Source organism: Lynx rufus, unplaced genomic scaffold (genome assembly GCF_022079265.1).
Source record: "Lynx rufus isolate CCGP_SWC_20201006 ecotype Redwood Valley unplaced genomic scaffold, mLynRuf1.p SCAF_7, whole genome shotgun sequence".
Taxonomy (NCBI): domain Eukaryota; kingdom Metazoa; phylum Chordata; class Mammalia; order Carnivora; family Felidae; genus Lynx; species Lynx rufus.
In genome coordinates, this window is record NW_025814889.1 from 128,057,596 (window position 1) to 128,070,408 (window position 12,813).

General features: G+C 44.8%; 1 protein-coding gene across 2 annotated transcripts in view; it reads right to left on the reverse strand.

The window, feature by feature from the left end:
- The window catches only part of LARGE1 (LARGE xylosyl- and glucuronyltransferase 1), a 398,411-nt gene that overhangs the window by 80,812 nt on the left and 304,786 nt on the right, over positions 1 to 12,813 (reverse strand). For both annotated transcript variants that reach the window (XM_047066747.1, XM_047066746.1), the window contains exon 7: positions 604 to 716. In XM_047066747.1, the coding sequence (XP_046922703.1) occupies positions 604 to 716 (113 nt within the window). The remainder of the gene's footprint in view (positions 1 to 603; positions 717 to 12,813) is intronic.

The following is a 12,813-nucleotide window of genomic DNA, read 5'->3' on the forward strand; positions in this document are numbered from 1 at the left end:
TAAATGTGTGAGCCTGGCAGAGCCAAGGTCAAAGGCTCGGGCACCTGCATTTGCTAGCAAAAATGAGGAATGGGATTTTTATGCATTCACATCAATGGTTTGGTGGAGTTCACAGACTTTTTCAGATCGCCTGGATTAGAAGCTGGTTATTCAAGACAGGTAGTTTGTCTCTTCCATTTAAATGCATTTCCCTTGAGGATAGGGTCAAAGCACGGGATCTAAGTGAAAGGCATTGCTTTTAAAGTTAGACCCTATGTGCCGGAAGAGCAAATGTAACCTTGTCTGGGAAATGTGCTGTGGTGTTCTATGCACCCCACACCAAGATGAAGACAGCAAGCTCCTCCGAATGCCTCCTCATCAGTCTCCTTTAATAAGCTAGAAGCTCTCTGAGGCCAAGGACGACATCCTTCATTTACCTCTGCAATCCTGTCTCTGAACGTCATCCTTGGCTCACGCAGCGTGCAGTGAAGGTCTGCTGAAGGAAGAGATGAATGGGTCACACGACAGGTGGAGACACCATTCAGACCCCTCTACTTTCAAGCTTCCTGGAGAAACCGCACAGGGCGTCCAGGAACAACTGCACCTTCTCACCTGCCCACTCACCTGGTCCGCTAAGGACGTGGACAGCATGCCCATCAGCTCCCTCTCTGCGGTCAGCCGCCACATCTGTTCCCATTTCATCTTCCGTAGTTTGTCCAGAAGCAGCAGGATCACCCCTAGGCAACAGCATAGGGTGGAAGAAGGAAAAAACGACAGTCAGACAGACAGCCAGACACACCTGTCCACGTCTTGGAGACGAACATATCTGGGTTCAATCCCAGGCTCTGCCAGTGACTCAGGATGAGACTTCAAACAGCCTCCCTGAACATCCTCGTTGCTGGAAAACAGGACAATAGCATCGAAGGCTGTGGCCGACACTAAGTGAGATGGGCCGAAGAGCCTCGCACTTTCTGGAGAGGGGAGGTGGAGACAGTGGCACGTCGATGTGCTTAATGCTTCTGAACTGCACACTTAAAGCAGGTTAAAGCGGTACATTTGTGCTACGGAGATTCTGCCACGCTAATCTTGAAAAGAGCCTCGTATTGCACCTGATACGTACTACACTCCCAAGAAGCATTTGGTTCTTCCCTGTGTTTTTGCCCCAGAGACAGGACAACCTCCCTAGGTGTAGCTGATGGAAGGCGTCTGTACACTATATGCTGTTTATCTTTACACGCACAAAGCGGCTCCTCTGTGACTTTTTTCTAGGTGAGACTGGCTAATTTGCTTTGCATGTATTGACAAGCCATGGGAGCTTGCTTCAGTGTTCTGATCGCCAAAGTCTTCTCTGGTCCCCACAACGAACACAGATGTAACTACAGTGAAGGTCGTGCTGATGCTTGGTCTCTAAGATGCACTCCATCTTTCTTTTGTTAGTTTTTATGGGGAGGGACCTGGGTCAATGGGGGGTCGTGTAGCGAGACAAACTGCCATTGCATACCCTGCTGTTGTTATTATTTTTTTTAATGTTAAAACAACTCAATTTATTACTCAGGTAAAAATTAACTAGTAAAAGCCTAAAAAGAAAAGCACATTTTGGCTTTGCTGAATGACTCAGAAGCAGCTGTCTACTTCCAGGTCAGTTAGAGCATATGGAGAATGCACAGAGCACAGAACACGAGGAACCATGAGAATTTCCCTGCAGGCCACTGCAGTTAATTTGGTGGATGGAACTGTAGCACCCATGGGCTCCCAAATCAATCCTCCTCAGGATGCTGAGCTCAGCAGAAAGCTCAGCGGAGAAAACTCCAGTCAGTTGACAAATGATCTGAGCTGATACCTAGTACATACGTTTCTAAGAGTTTTGGAGAGAATCTGATTCCCCAAATCACATATAAATGTCAACTCTGGGAGTTTTTTTTTTTTATAAACCTATTCCAGTGGCACATATTTGGAGAAAAAAAGTAAATTCACCATTTAGTCAAAGGTGTTTGGTCAGGTAAAGATGAAATAAGAAAAAAAATATATATATATATGGTAGCGGTAATAATGGGATAATACACAGATCTGAACTCGTTAAGCCAAAGGGTCAAATTACATCCTTTGCACATCTTTTATGGTTTGCTCAGTTTTTGCACGTATCTTTTTCCTTTTTGCTTCCAAGATCACTGCAGGTTAGATATTGTCATCCTTATTTCTTAGGTGGGGAAACTGAGAAACTAAGTCAGACTCTGGAACAATTCACAGTACCAGAGAAGCTACACCAGTTTCAAACTCAGATCTGCCTGGCTCCAAGGCTAGTGTTCCCTCATCTACACCATAAAAACCGAAGCCTCAGCACCCGAGCCCAGGGACTCGGGCCAAGACTTTTTCCCTTTGGTGACATTTGGTTTCTATATGTGTAAAATGAGAAAAATGCTACTTGCCCTGTGCAACTCAGAAAGCTGTTATATCCATTCGTGGTACACTGGTAAATGTTTAGCCACAAGCTCCCGGGGGGGGGGGGACCCTGAAAACATGATTTGTGGCATCTGCTGGTTCCTATGGTGTAAATACTCCTATTGTGGCTGATTTCAAACTACCAAAGTAATCTCACTGAACACCCCATTGGGAAGACCGGGCACACAGCTGACCCTTGCCAGTCAGTGCAGGCGATGAAACTGTTCACAGAAGCAATTTCAGAAATAGTAAAATTCACCATAAGCATATTATTTGCTTCTTGTGGAGAAAGAAAAGAAAAAATTTACAGAGTTACAAGCCAAGAGAATATAGTGATAGATTCAGGAAAATAGATCCCTAACACGTAAAACAATTTCATCTTACTGTAGAAACTAATCCTAATTAGGTTGGATAGGTGCTCTAATATACAGAAAAAATGGCAAGGGAGTGGAGGCTACAAACAAGATGGAAGATATTAATGCACATTTTGAAGCCTCTAGAGATGTCAATGGGAGATCTATCAGTCTCAGGGGACTGAACTGAGAACTAATGCTTTTTAATGGGTATTAAGACTTGGCAAGTCCTCTGTGGCCAATGTGATTCCACCCTGTTTCCCAGACTAGTTGAAGAGAGGCAAATGTCTAGACCAGAAGACTAAATGCAGAAATGTGGGGATATTCTCCCAGTTACCTAGCCTTTTTTTTTTTATGTGATGATTTTTTTTTCCTTGAAATTCATCGTCAAATTGGTTTCCATACAACACCCAGTGCTCCTGTTGCGATGAGCACTGGGTGTTGTCATGTTGATTTTTAAAAGCATGAACTATTTCAAACCACCAGAAAAGTCTAGAAACTAATATGACAAATACCCACCACCCCAATTTAATAAATGCTAATATATTGCCACATTTGCTGTGAATAATAAAACATTACAGATAAATCAAAAGCTCCTTCATCCCACTCTGGTTCTCTCTCTCTCTCCCAAGGGTAACCTCTATCCTGAGGTGGTTGGGTTTCATTTCCATGCATATTTTTATAGTTTTATTCTCTGTGCATATATTAATTAACAATCTATGATGCCTTTAGAGTATTTCATTTCTCAATTCTCATTTACCTTTTCACCCAACATTACGTCTTTAAGACTTAACCATGTTAAGATTGCAATATCTAGTCTATTCATGGCAATCACTTCACTCACTGTAAAAATATACCACAAGTTATTTATGCATTGCCTGACTGAACAACATTCTGGCTGCTTCCTTTGTTTCTCCTGTTACAAACGATGCTGCAGTAAGCATCCTAATCTCAATTTGTGGGGCACATGGCTGAGAGGTGAGCTGGGGTCCAGCCTCCAAAACTGTGCAAGGATCGCTGTGTTGATGGTACCACGTGCCCCGAAACATCTCGAACTACTCTCTCTCCTCTCTTGTGTTTGGGCCATTGCAGCATCCCACAGATGCTACATTTAAAACGGCTTTTGCGGGGCGCCTGGGTGGCTCAGTCGGTTGAGCGTCTGACTTCGGCTCAGGTCATGATCTCACGGTTCATGGGTTCAAGCCCCGCATCGGGCTCTGTGCTGACAGCTGGGAGCCTGGAGCCTGCTTCGGATTCTGTCTCCCTCTCTCTCTGCCCCTCCCCTGCTCACACTCTCTCTGTGTCTCTCTCTCTCAAAAGAAAAACCAGGGGTGCCTGGGTGGCTCAGTCAGTTAAGTGTCTTCAGATCATGATTTCACGGTTAGTGGGTTCGAGCCCCACGTTGGGCTCTGTGCTGACAGCTGGGAGCCTAGAGCTTGCTTCGGATTCTGTGTCTCCCTCTCTCTCTGTTCCTCCCCTGCTCTCACTCTGTCTCTCTCTCACTCCCTCAAAAATAAATAAAGATTAAAAAAATTTTTTTAAATGGCTTTTGCATCTCTTCCTTTATTCACTCATTCGGTGGTTATTTATTGAGCACCTATTTTGTGCAAACAACTGAAACAGACCTGTACATGTTCTTCTTCCCTACTTTTCCCAATTTCTTGGGTTTTATTCAAAATATTAATTCAACACATATTTACTGGATGGAGAGCATTTAGTCTTGGTCATGCCCATCTGTGGAAGACACATTAAGCATCATGATTCAAGGCCAGGGCTGTGAACACTGAGAACGTGCACTGTTCATTAAGAGAGTCTGGGGAGGGCGGCGGGGGGGGGGGGGGGGTCAGCCTGAATTGATCAGGCCAGGCAGACACAAGGGGGACATCTGAAGAAACACGGACAAAGGCAGAGCAGTAAGACGTGTGGGAACAGGTGTGTGTGATGGCTGGATGGCTGAAATAGAGTGTTTTGGCGCAAATGTCAGGACATGACCTTGAACACGTGAGCAGGGATGGATCAGGAAGGGCTCGTATCTGTGCAAGAGGTGCTTTCCAACCATTTTCATGTCATTTCTTACATAGAACATGAGATCCTTACAACCTGCTTGGGGCTGGAAAGGCTGACCCAGGGGTCTGGCTGCTCCAGACCCCATTCAGGGGCCCCGATGGCTGATGGGATCACTATTTTGGCACATCTATTACCCGCGTGTGCCACACTGGTTGGAAAGTCCTGCTGAGGGCACCTGGGAGCTAGCGAAAGATTTTGAGCAAGGGAATGACCACAACTGGGTCTGTTTCAGAAAAGCCAACCTGAAATGTTGCTTTATCAGGTCACTTCACAGGCTCAAAGGCCTCTAGTATCTCAGGAAGCCTAAAGAACAAGCTGTAATTCCTTAGCCAGGAATTATAATTCCACAGGAATTACAGCCACACATTTACTTTTTTCCTTCCATCAGACTAAGCAGCAAAGCTGGCACAATCAATCGCACTTTGCCACTTAACTATCTCTCTCTTTGCAAACTTGACAAGCCAATATGCAGTTTGGCTTTCTCATCAGAATCCAGAATGTTTACTAAATATACTACTGCCCATCCCTGATTCAATCAGAATCCAAAACAAACAAAAACTCGTGAACGAACATGTTATAAAGCTTATGAACTTCACTGTCAGCTTCTGCATTTAAGAGTTACCACATTTATCCACTTCTGACTCCACCATATCCTTAGAAAGGAGACAGGCTACTCATCATCGCTTCTGGATAGACGTGGGAAGTGAGGTGCTACGAAGTGACTTTCCAATGTCATGGTAAGTGTCTCCCACTGCCCCATCTAGAAAAGGGTCTTTATCGTAGAACATTAGAACTAATGAAGCCGGTGTATCCCCTGTGCCAGCAAGGTCTATGGGATGTATGTATATATGTCTTGATTTTTTTTTAAGTTTTTTTTTTGTTTGTTTTTTGTTTTTTAGAAATATGGCAAAGTCTTTTAAAAATTTTTTTTTAACATTTATTTATTTTTCAGAGACATAGCATGAGCAGGGGAGGGGCAGAGAGAGAGAGGGAGACATAGAATCTAAAGTAGGCTCCAGGCTCTGAGCTGTTGGCACAGAGCCTGATGTAGGGCTAGAACTCACAAACTGTGAGATCACGACCTGAGCCAAAGTTGGATGCTTAATTGATTGAACCACTCAGGCTCCCCTTAAAGATTTTAAGTACTCTCTACACCCACTGTGGGGCTTGAACTTAACCCCCAGATCAAGAGTCACATGCTCTACTGACTGAGCCAGCCAGGAGCCCCTGTCTCAATGTTTTGAAACAGCTGCCTCATGCTAAACATTAATGCCAAGTGCGTACTTGGCCAACACAGGCCAACAAAAGCTCACGGGAATCAGGGCTCCCAGGACCTACAGCCCGGCCATATGTGAGCTTCTCTTGACTTGTCAAACAAACCAGTGGGGATCCTGTCTGGTCTTTATTCATGCAGCCTGCATTCAGAAGTTATTTCTTCTACAATTCATTTAGAGGTATGTTTTGAGCACCTCCTACGATTCACTGGGTTAGCTGGTGACTTAGCGGTTTGTAAAACGCAGTCCTTGCTCTTAGGGAGCAAGATCTAACAGGGAAGGGAGATGGGCAATCAAGACAATGTAAACACTGTGACAGATACAAGATGGGGTAAGAAGCATGGGATCTGGGACTGGGAAATATGATCTGAGTGTGGGAGGAAGCATTAGGGAAAAGCTTCCTGAAAAAAATGATGTCCAACCTGAAAGCTGAATCCTGTCTAACCTGCAGCCTCTGAAAGGATGCAAAGGATCACCTGTGTGAAGGTCAAGCCAGACACGCTTGTCCCTTCAGGGCTGTGACTGCCTATCAGGTAGCAGATTATTTTCCACCACATTTGAACAGCAGACCTTAAAAGGTAATGACCCATTTCCCCCTCTTCTCCCCCAAAAAGAAAGTTAAAAAGCGGCCACATAAAATTGTCTAGCATGGGTGAAACCATTTGTCTTTGCTCATAAATCTGTAATTAACCACGGGTTATTTGTACAATAAATATCCTCACATCCTCACGCTGATGCAGTTGAGTGGATTCTGGGAATACAGGCATTTCTGTAGCTGTCACACAAGAGGAAACTGTATGTTAAGTGGAAACCTCAAGTTTTTCCAACTGGACTTGAAAACAGAAGCCCTGGGTTTGAGTCCTGACATCATCACTTACCACCAAGTTCTCTTGAAAAAAGCCACTGGGATTCTGAGCCCCAGTGCCTTACCTGTAATATATGGGGACAATCCCACATTAACTCAACATGACCAGGAGGACTTTTTAAAAAAGTGTATCTTTAAAAGTATCTGGTATAGGCCACGATCTATTATTTCCTACCTCAAAGTAAAAATCCCACAACATTATGAAGTATCTAGGGGTGCCTGGGTGGCTCAGTCGGTTGAGAAGCTGACTCTTGATCTCAGCTTGGGTCATGATCCTAGTGTCATGGGACTGAGCCCTGCATCAGGCTCCGTGCTGAGCATGTGGTGCCAGCTTAAGATTCTCCCTCAAATAAAAAAAAAAAGTATCTAGCACAGCAGGCACAGTACTTAATATGGCTGAACTGAGAAATATTAATTGATAATAAATATGCATGCCTAGTAATTCACTTACTAGCCTAAATTAACTTGTCTTTCTAAAACTCTTTAAAATCCCCTCGTGTGTGGAATGCCCCGGACACTCAAAATATTTGAAATATCTTCAAGCCTATATTCTTCCTCAGATTTCTGTCAAATAGTCAGCTTATGGTGTCACAACCAGCATGATTAGGAGGTCCCCTGGGGTTATTAAGTGGCAGCTAAGGGACGTGACCTACAAGGAAGAAAAAAATAATAATAAAGGAAAGAAAATCTACCATAAGTAAAATTATGTGCATAAATGATGTTTCTAAGCAGCTAGGGAGTCTGTATAGACTGTTAAATACAATCACAGGGTACACACTCATAAGAGAATCTGCCTGTTTCTTCAAAGGTTAGGAGTTTGCACACAGATTGTACAAGAGCTGAAAAACAACATTTCCAACAGAAACAGAGCTCTAGCTGTTTATTGACCTCACTCCTATGGTGCTGGGGAGATATCCTAATTAATGATTGTAAAGGGCTTTGAAAATATGAAGTGGTACATAAAAGCTTATAAATAACAGTTACAGAAACTATACATTTCCTCATTAAGGTGCCTAATTATCACTCACTCAACTTGCATAATTCCCACTAGAATGAATACAAATTATATGCATGCATTCAATGTGGGAACAAGCTTTTTGAGTGAATATTGGTTAAAATGATGAAGACGGCTCCTTTTGAAATTGGACCCTTTCGAGCCGAAACGACACAGATTTGGCTTTGCGGGGCTTGCCCTGAGTCAGACTTTGACAGCGCTTTCCTGCTGTCAGGGGAATGGTGGTACCAAAGACGTTGACTTTGGCCTTTGGCTGGTATTTGCTACTGCACAATTCCTCCCATTTCCATACTTGCTGCCCGGATCTGGGAGCACAGAGAGAGCCCTCGGCCCTGGAGGCCAGCACTCTGCACAGAGGCAGCACGCCTTCCATTTGACAGGGACTCCCAACGGAGCTGGCTGGGAGGCATGGGGCTGGCACAGCTTTACCTTCAGCTGTTGTGCTGGGAGCCTAAGAGACCAACACTAAATAAATCAATGAATAAATAAATTAAAAATCAAAGGCTTCTCCTGCAAACATCTGGTCCAGTGGTAGGGTGTTTCATCTGTGGATCAGAGGGCAATGTTTCTGTTTTCCAAACTGAATATGTAGCAATAGCTTGCTAGCCAAGATGGCAGGGAAAGCAAGGGGGAGGTCTATGAAGAGAGGAGGGAGAAAATCATGCTTTTTTAAAAGAGCCAGATACTGGTTCTTACCAATGGAACTGCAAGGAGAAGAGACTAAATACGGTACCAGGGTTGATAACACCCGCCATTTCTCAAGCAACTGCTGCATACTAGAGATGGGGCTTTACTTACAGGGCCTCCAAGTCTTAGGACAAACCTGCAAGGTGGATAGAATCATCCCCATCTTACACTCACCTAGCTAGTGAGGGGCAAAATTAGTCTTACCCTTTGACCTGTAGCCTTTCAACCATGCCATGTTGCCTCCCAGTGTGTGTGTGTGTGTGTGTGTGTGTGTGTGTGTGTGTGCATGTGTCTGTGCACATGCTCATGACTGGATACGATAAGACTTAGCTGAATCAGTGGCCCAAAGCCAAAACAAGTCAGGTAGCTCTTTAAAAAACATAAGTAAATGCTTGAAGGACTGTGTGAAGACCACAGGCCATAAGCAGTTTACTTGTATGAAAACATACGGGGAGATCAGGCATTACAGGAGGCCAGGAAAGGGAGGGTTTCCCCATAGAGTGGGGCCTGATCAGCTACAAGGGAGCACAGGTGACCAGTTGGAGAGAGATGCAGTCAGGACAGTGTTTCAGAGTTATCATGTCATCTCTCTCTCCTGGGTGGCAGAGAGACCCTCTTCTTCCTGTGTCTGGGCCCACTCAACTCGGACCTCAGCTCGTGTCCCACCACCTCCTGCCTACATTCTTTAGATTGTGCAAGAATTCTGTTTGAAAGAGTCTGCCACTATTTTCTTCCTTTCTTTCTATGCAACCTGCTTCCACTCTTTAGTCAAGCTCAAGAATACTGCCAGAATTGGGTTGGTTAATTCAGACCATGTACTTTCTTAGTTCAGGGGAAACTGAGGTCCGAAGTGGCCACATGACTCCTTCAGACGAGATCAGAGCAGGCTTCAGATGAGACCCCTGTTCTTACACTCGTGCTAAGTCACAATGTATTGCATGGTGTCCTGCAGGATGCCAACAGGTGTGTGGGAAACAGGGTCAAATCAGTAAATTAAGTTTAGGAGATGGTCAGTTAAACACAGTAGGCTGTATCTGTGTGCACAGTGAATCTCAAAGGGGGCTACTGCATCCAGCATTTCCCAGATTTATTTACCAGGACCTCTTCTCCCCTTTTCCCCAGGAATCTGGTAGGATGTTGCTTTTCCTTCACTCTGAGCCCTCACTGGCTTCTGTCTGCCTTTTCTTGGCTCTCTATCTGCACTGCAGGGACCAACACATGAAGATACAAATCTGTTCCCCTCGTCCCTCAGCATTTCCCATGGTTTTGCTGGTTTGAACCAGAGAAACAAAGCCTTAAGTGGGTACTGCACATCTTCTGTACCAGGGGCTCAGGGGAACATGTGGGCTCTCATCCCAGAAACGTTCATGAAGATGACCCTCAAAATCACCACTTTCCTCTCCCGCTTTGAAGTTCTACATTTCTCTTCTCCCGCATGACCACGAGAAAGTGAGTTTATTAAAAACCACTTAATTTAAAATCCCCTGCTGATTTTACCTGGGACTCACTTTTGATCACATAAATTAAAAGCTTCTACTTTTTGTTTGTTAAATCTTTTCGTTTCTGAAAGCTCTTGAGCACAGAGAGAAAATAGAGATCCTCCCACCTGAAGCCTACATTTGCTGGGATTTCTGAAAGTGTGGATGGATAGGAAACAAAGGTCAGTTCATACCTTACAAGAGGCTGGTGGTCATTCACTCACTCAATCATCCATTCAGTTAATATTTATTGAGGAATTTCTACGCACCAGATACACAGAGATGGAAAACAGAGCGGTTCCCGCACGCCAGAGTGGGAAGGATCTACGGGTGTTCAAACAGAGAGGGGTGTTCTGGAGAAGGGCAGGCTTGGTTCAAAAATATATCTGTCACTGGACAGAATGTATTTGGCTATGGTTGTGATATGGCTAAGAACATGAAGGGTTTGGTGGCTGGCAAACACTTATTTTAAGTTTATTTATTTGGTGGGGGGAGGTTGGAGGGGCCAGAGAGAGGGAGAGAGAGAATCCCAATCAGGCTCCACACGGTCATACTGGAACCCAAAGTGGGGCTTGATCACATGAACTGTGAGACCACGACCTGAGCCAAAATCAACAGTCAGACGCTTAACTGCCCAGGTGCCCTGATTGCCAAACACTTTCAACCAAGACTTGAAGAGCATTTTTGTTTTTGCGACTTATAGGAAACTTTTAATTGTAGTATCATATACATTCAGAAAACCACAGGGACCCTAAGTGCACAGCTTCATGAGTTTTCAGACCCCTGAACTCCTTGCTGGAACTAGACCCCAGACAAGGAAACAGAACATCACTGACAGACTAGAATGCCTTTTACAGTCACACGCACACACACCTGCCATGTTGCCATTATCCCAAATTCTGAGATCATACCTTCGTTTTATCAGTTTCTGAATTTTATGTAAATTGAATCATATAGTATGTGGCCTTTTTATGACTGGCCTTTTGGCTCAAAACTATGCCTGTGAGATCCAGTCGCATTATTACACGTGGCATTTTGTTCACCTAATGCTGTATAATAACCTATCATGTGGACAGAACTCACCCTAGTTACGTATTACATTGATGATGAACATTTGGGTTTTGCCAGTTGTGAAAGTTACAATCATCCCTGATTGGGTCTCTTGGCATCATATGTATGACTTTCTGGGTCCCGGGATGTGCACACGTGCAGTCTAGGCAGACACTGCAATTGCTTCTTCCTCTTTACACAGCCACTAGCAGTGCACGAGAGGTTTTTTTTCTTTTTTTTTTAATGTTTATTTATTTTTGAGAGACAGACACAGAGCATGAGTGGGGGAGGGGCAGAGAGAGAGAGAGAGAGAGATGGAGAGGGAGAGGGAGAGGGAGAGGGAGAGGGAGAGGGAGAGGGAGAGGGAGAGGGAGAGGGAGGGAGACACAGAATCCGAAGCAGACTCCAGGCTCTGAGCTGTCAGTACAGAGCCCGACACAGGGCTTGAACTCACGAACTGTGAGATCATGACCTGAGCCAAACTAGGATGCTCAACTGACTGAGCCACGAAGGTGCCCTTGTCCACTTTTAAAGAAAAGGATTGTGGGTCTTGGAGCTGACTGATGCTGATTTATGTCCAGTTCTGCACTTACAGACACCCACTGCTCAGAGCTGCCTGGATTTTCCTGGGTGGGTGGTGTTCCCTGCCCACATTGCTAGTTTTGTGGAACCAAAGAATATTAAGCTAGAAGAAACCTCAAAAAGTTATCAAATCCATGCTCCCACCTCTATCTTCATCTTTATGAGGAAACTGAGGTTCAAAAAGGCTTGGTGGGTGGCTCAAAGTAAAATAACCAGCACAAAGCAAACACAACTTCCCCAGGAGCCCACCCTTCTCCTGGGCTTTCTCTTTGTCTCCTGGTCCCCATTTCTCTCCAACCAAGCTCTTGAAACTCCTCTCGGTGTGGTCCTTCTGGACTCCTGGACCAAAATAAGGGAGATAATTCCTGGTCAACTGCACAGACCCAAGGAGATTCTATAGGTAGGTCTTTTTTCTTATTTAAAAGTTTGTTTATTTATTTTGAGAGAAAGAGCATGGAAGGGGCAGAGAGAGGGAGACAGAGAGAATCCCAAGCAGGCTTTGTACCATCAGCGTGGAGCCCCACACGGAGCTTGAATTCATGAACTGCAAGATGATGACCTACACTGAAGTCAGAAGCTTAACCAACTGAGCCACCACGTGGCCCTATAGGTAGGTCTTCTTAATCAGACAGTGTTTTGCAAACAATAAGTGGAGGAAAATCACTATTATGGGGTGAACTGAGTCCCCCCAGAAAGGTGTGTCCACATCATACCCCCTTACCTGTGAATAGGACCTTGGTGGGAAACAAGGTCTTTGCAGGTATAGTTAAGATGAGCCACACTCAATAAGGATGGGCCCTAACCCAATGACTGGTGTCCTTATAAGAAGAGAAGACACGGAAACAGATGTAGAGTGAAGACAGGGGCACATACTGGAGTGGTACAGTCACAGCCAAGGAACACCTGGTGCTGCCAGAGCTGGGACAGACAGGGAAGGATCCTCCTTGAGAACCCAGAAGGGAGCGTGGCCCTGCAGACACCTTGATTTGGACTCCTAGCATTCAGAGCCATGAAAGAATAAACT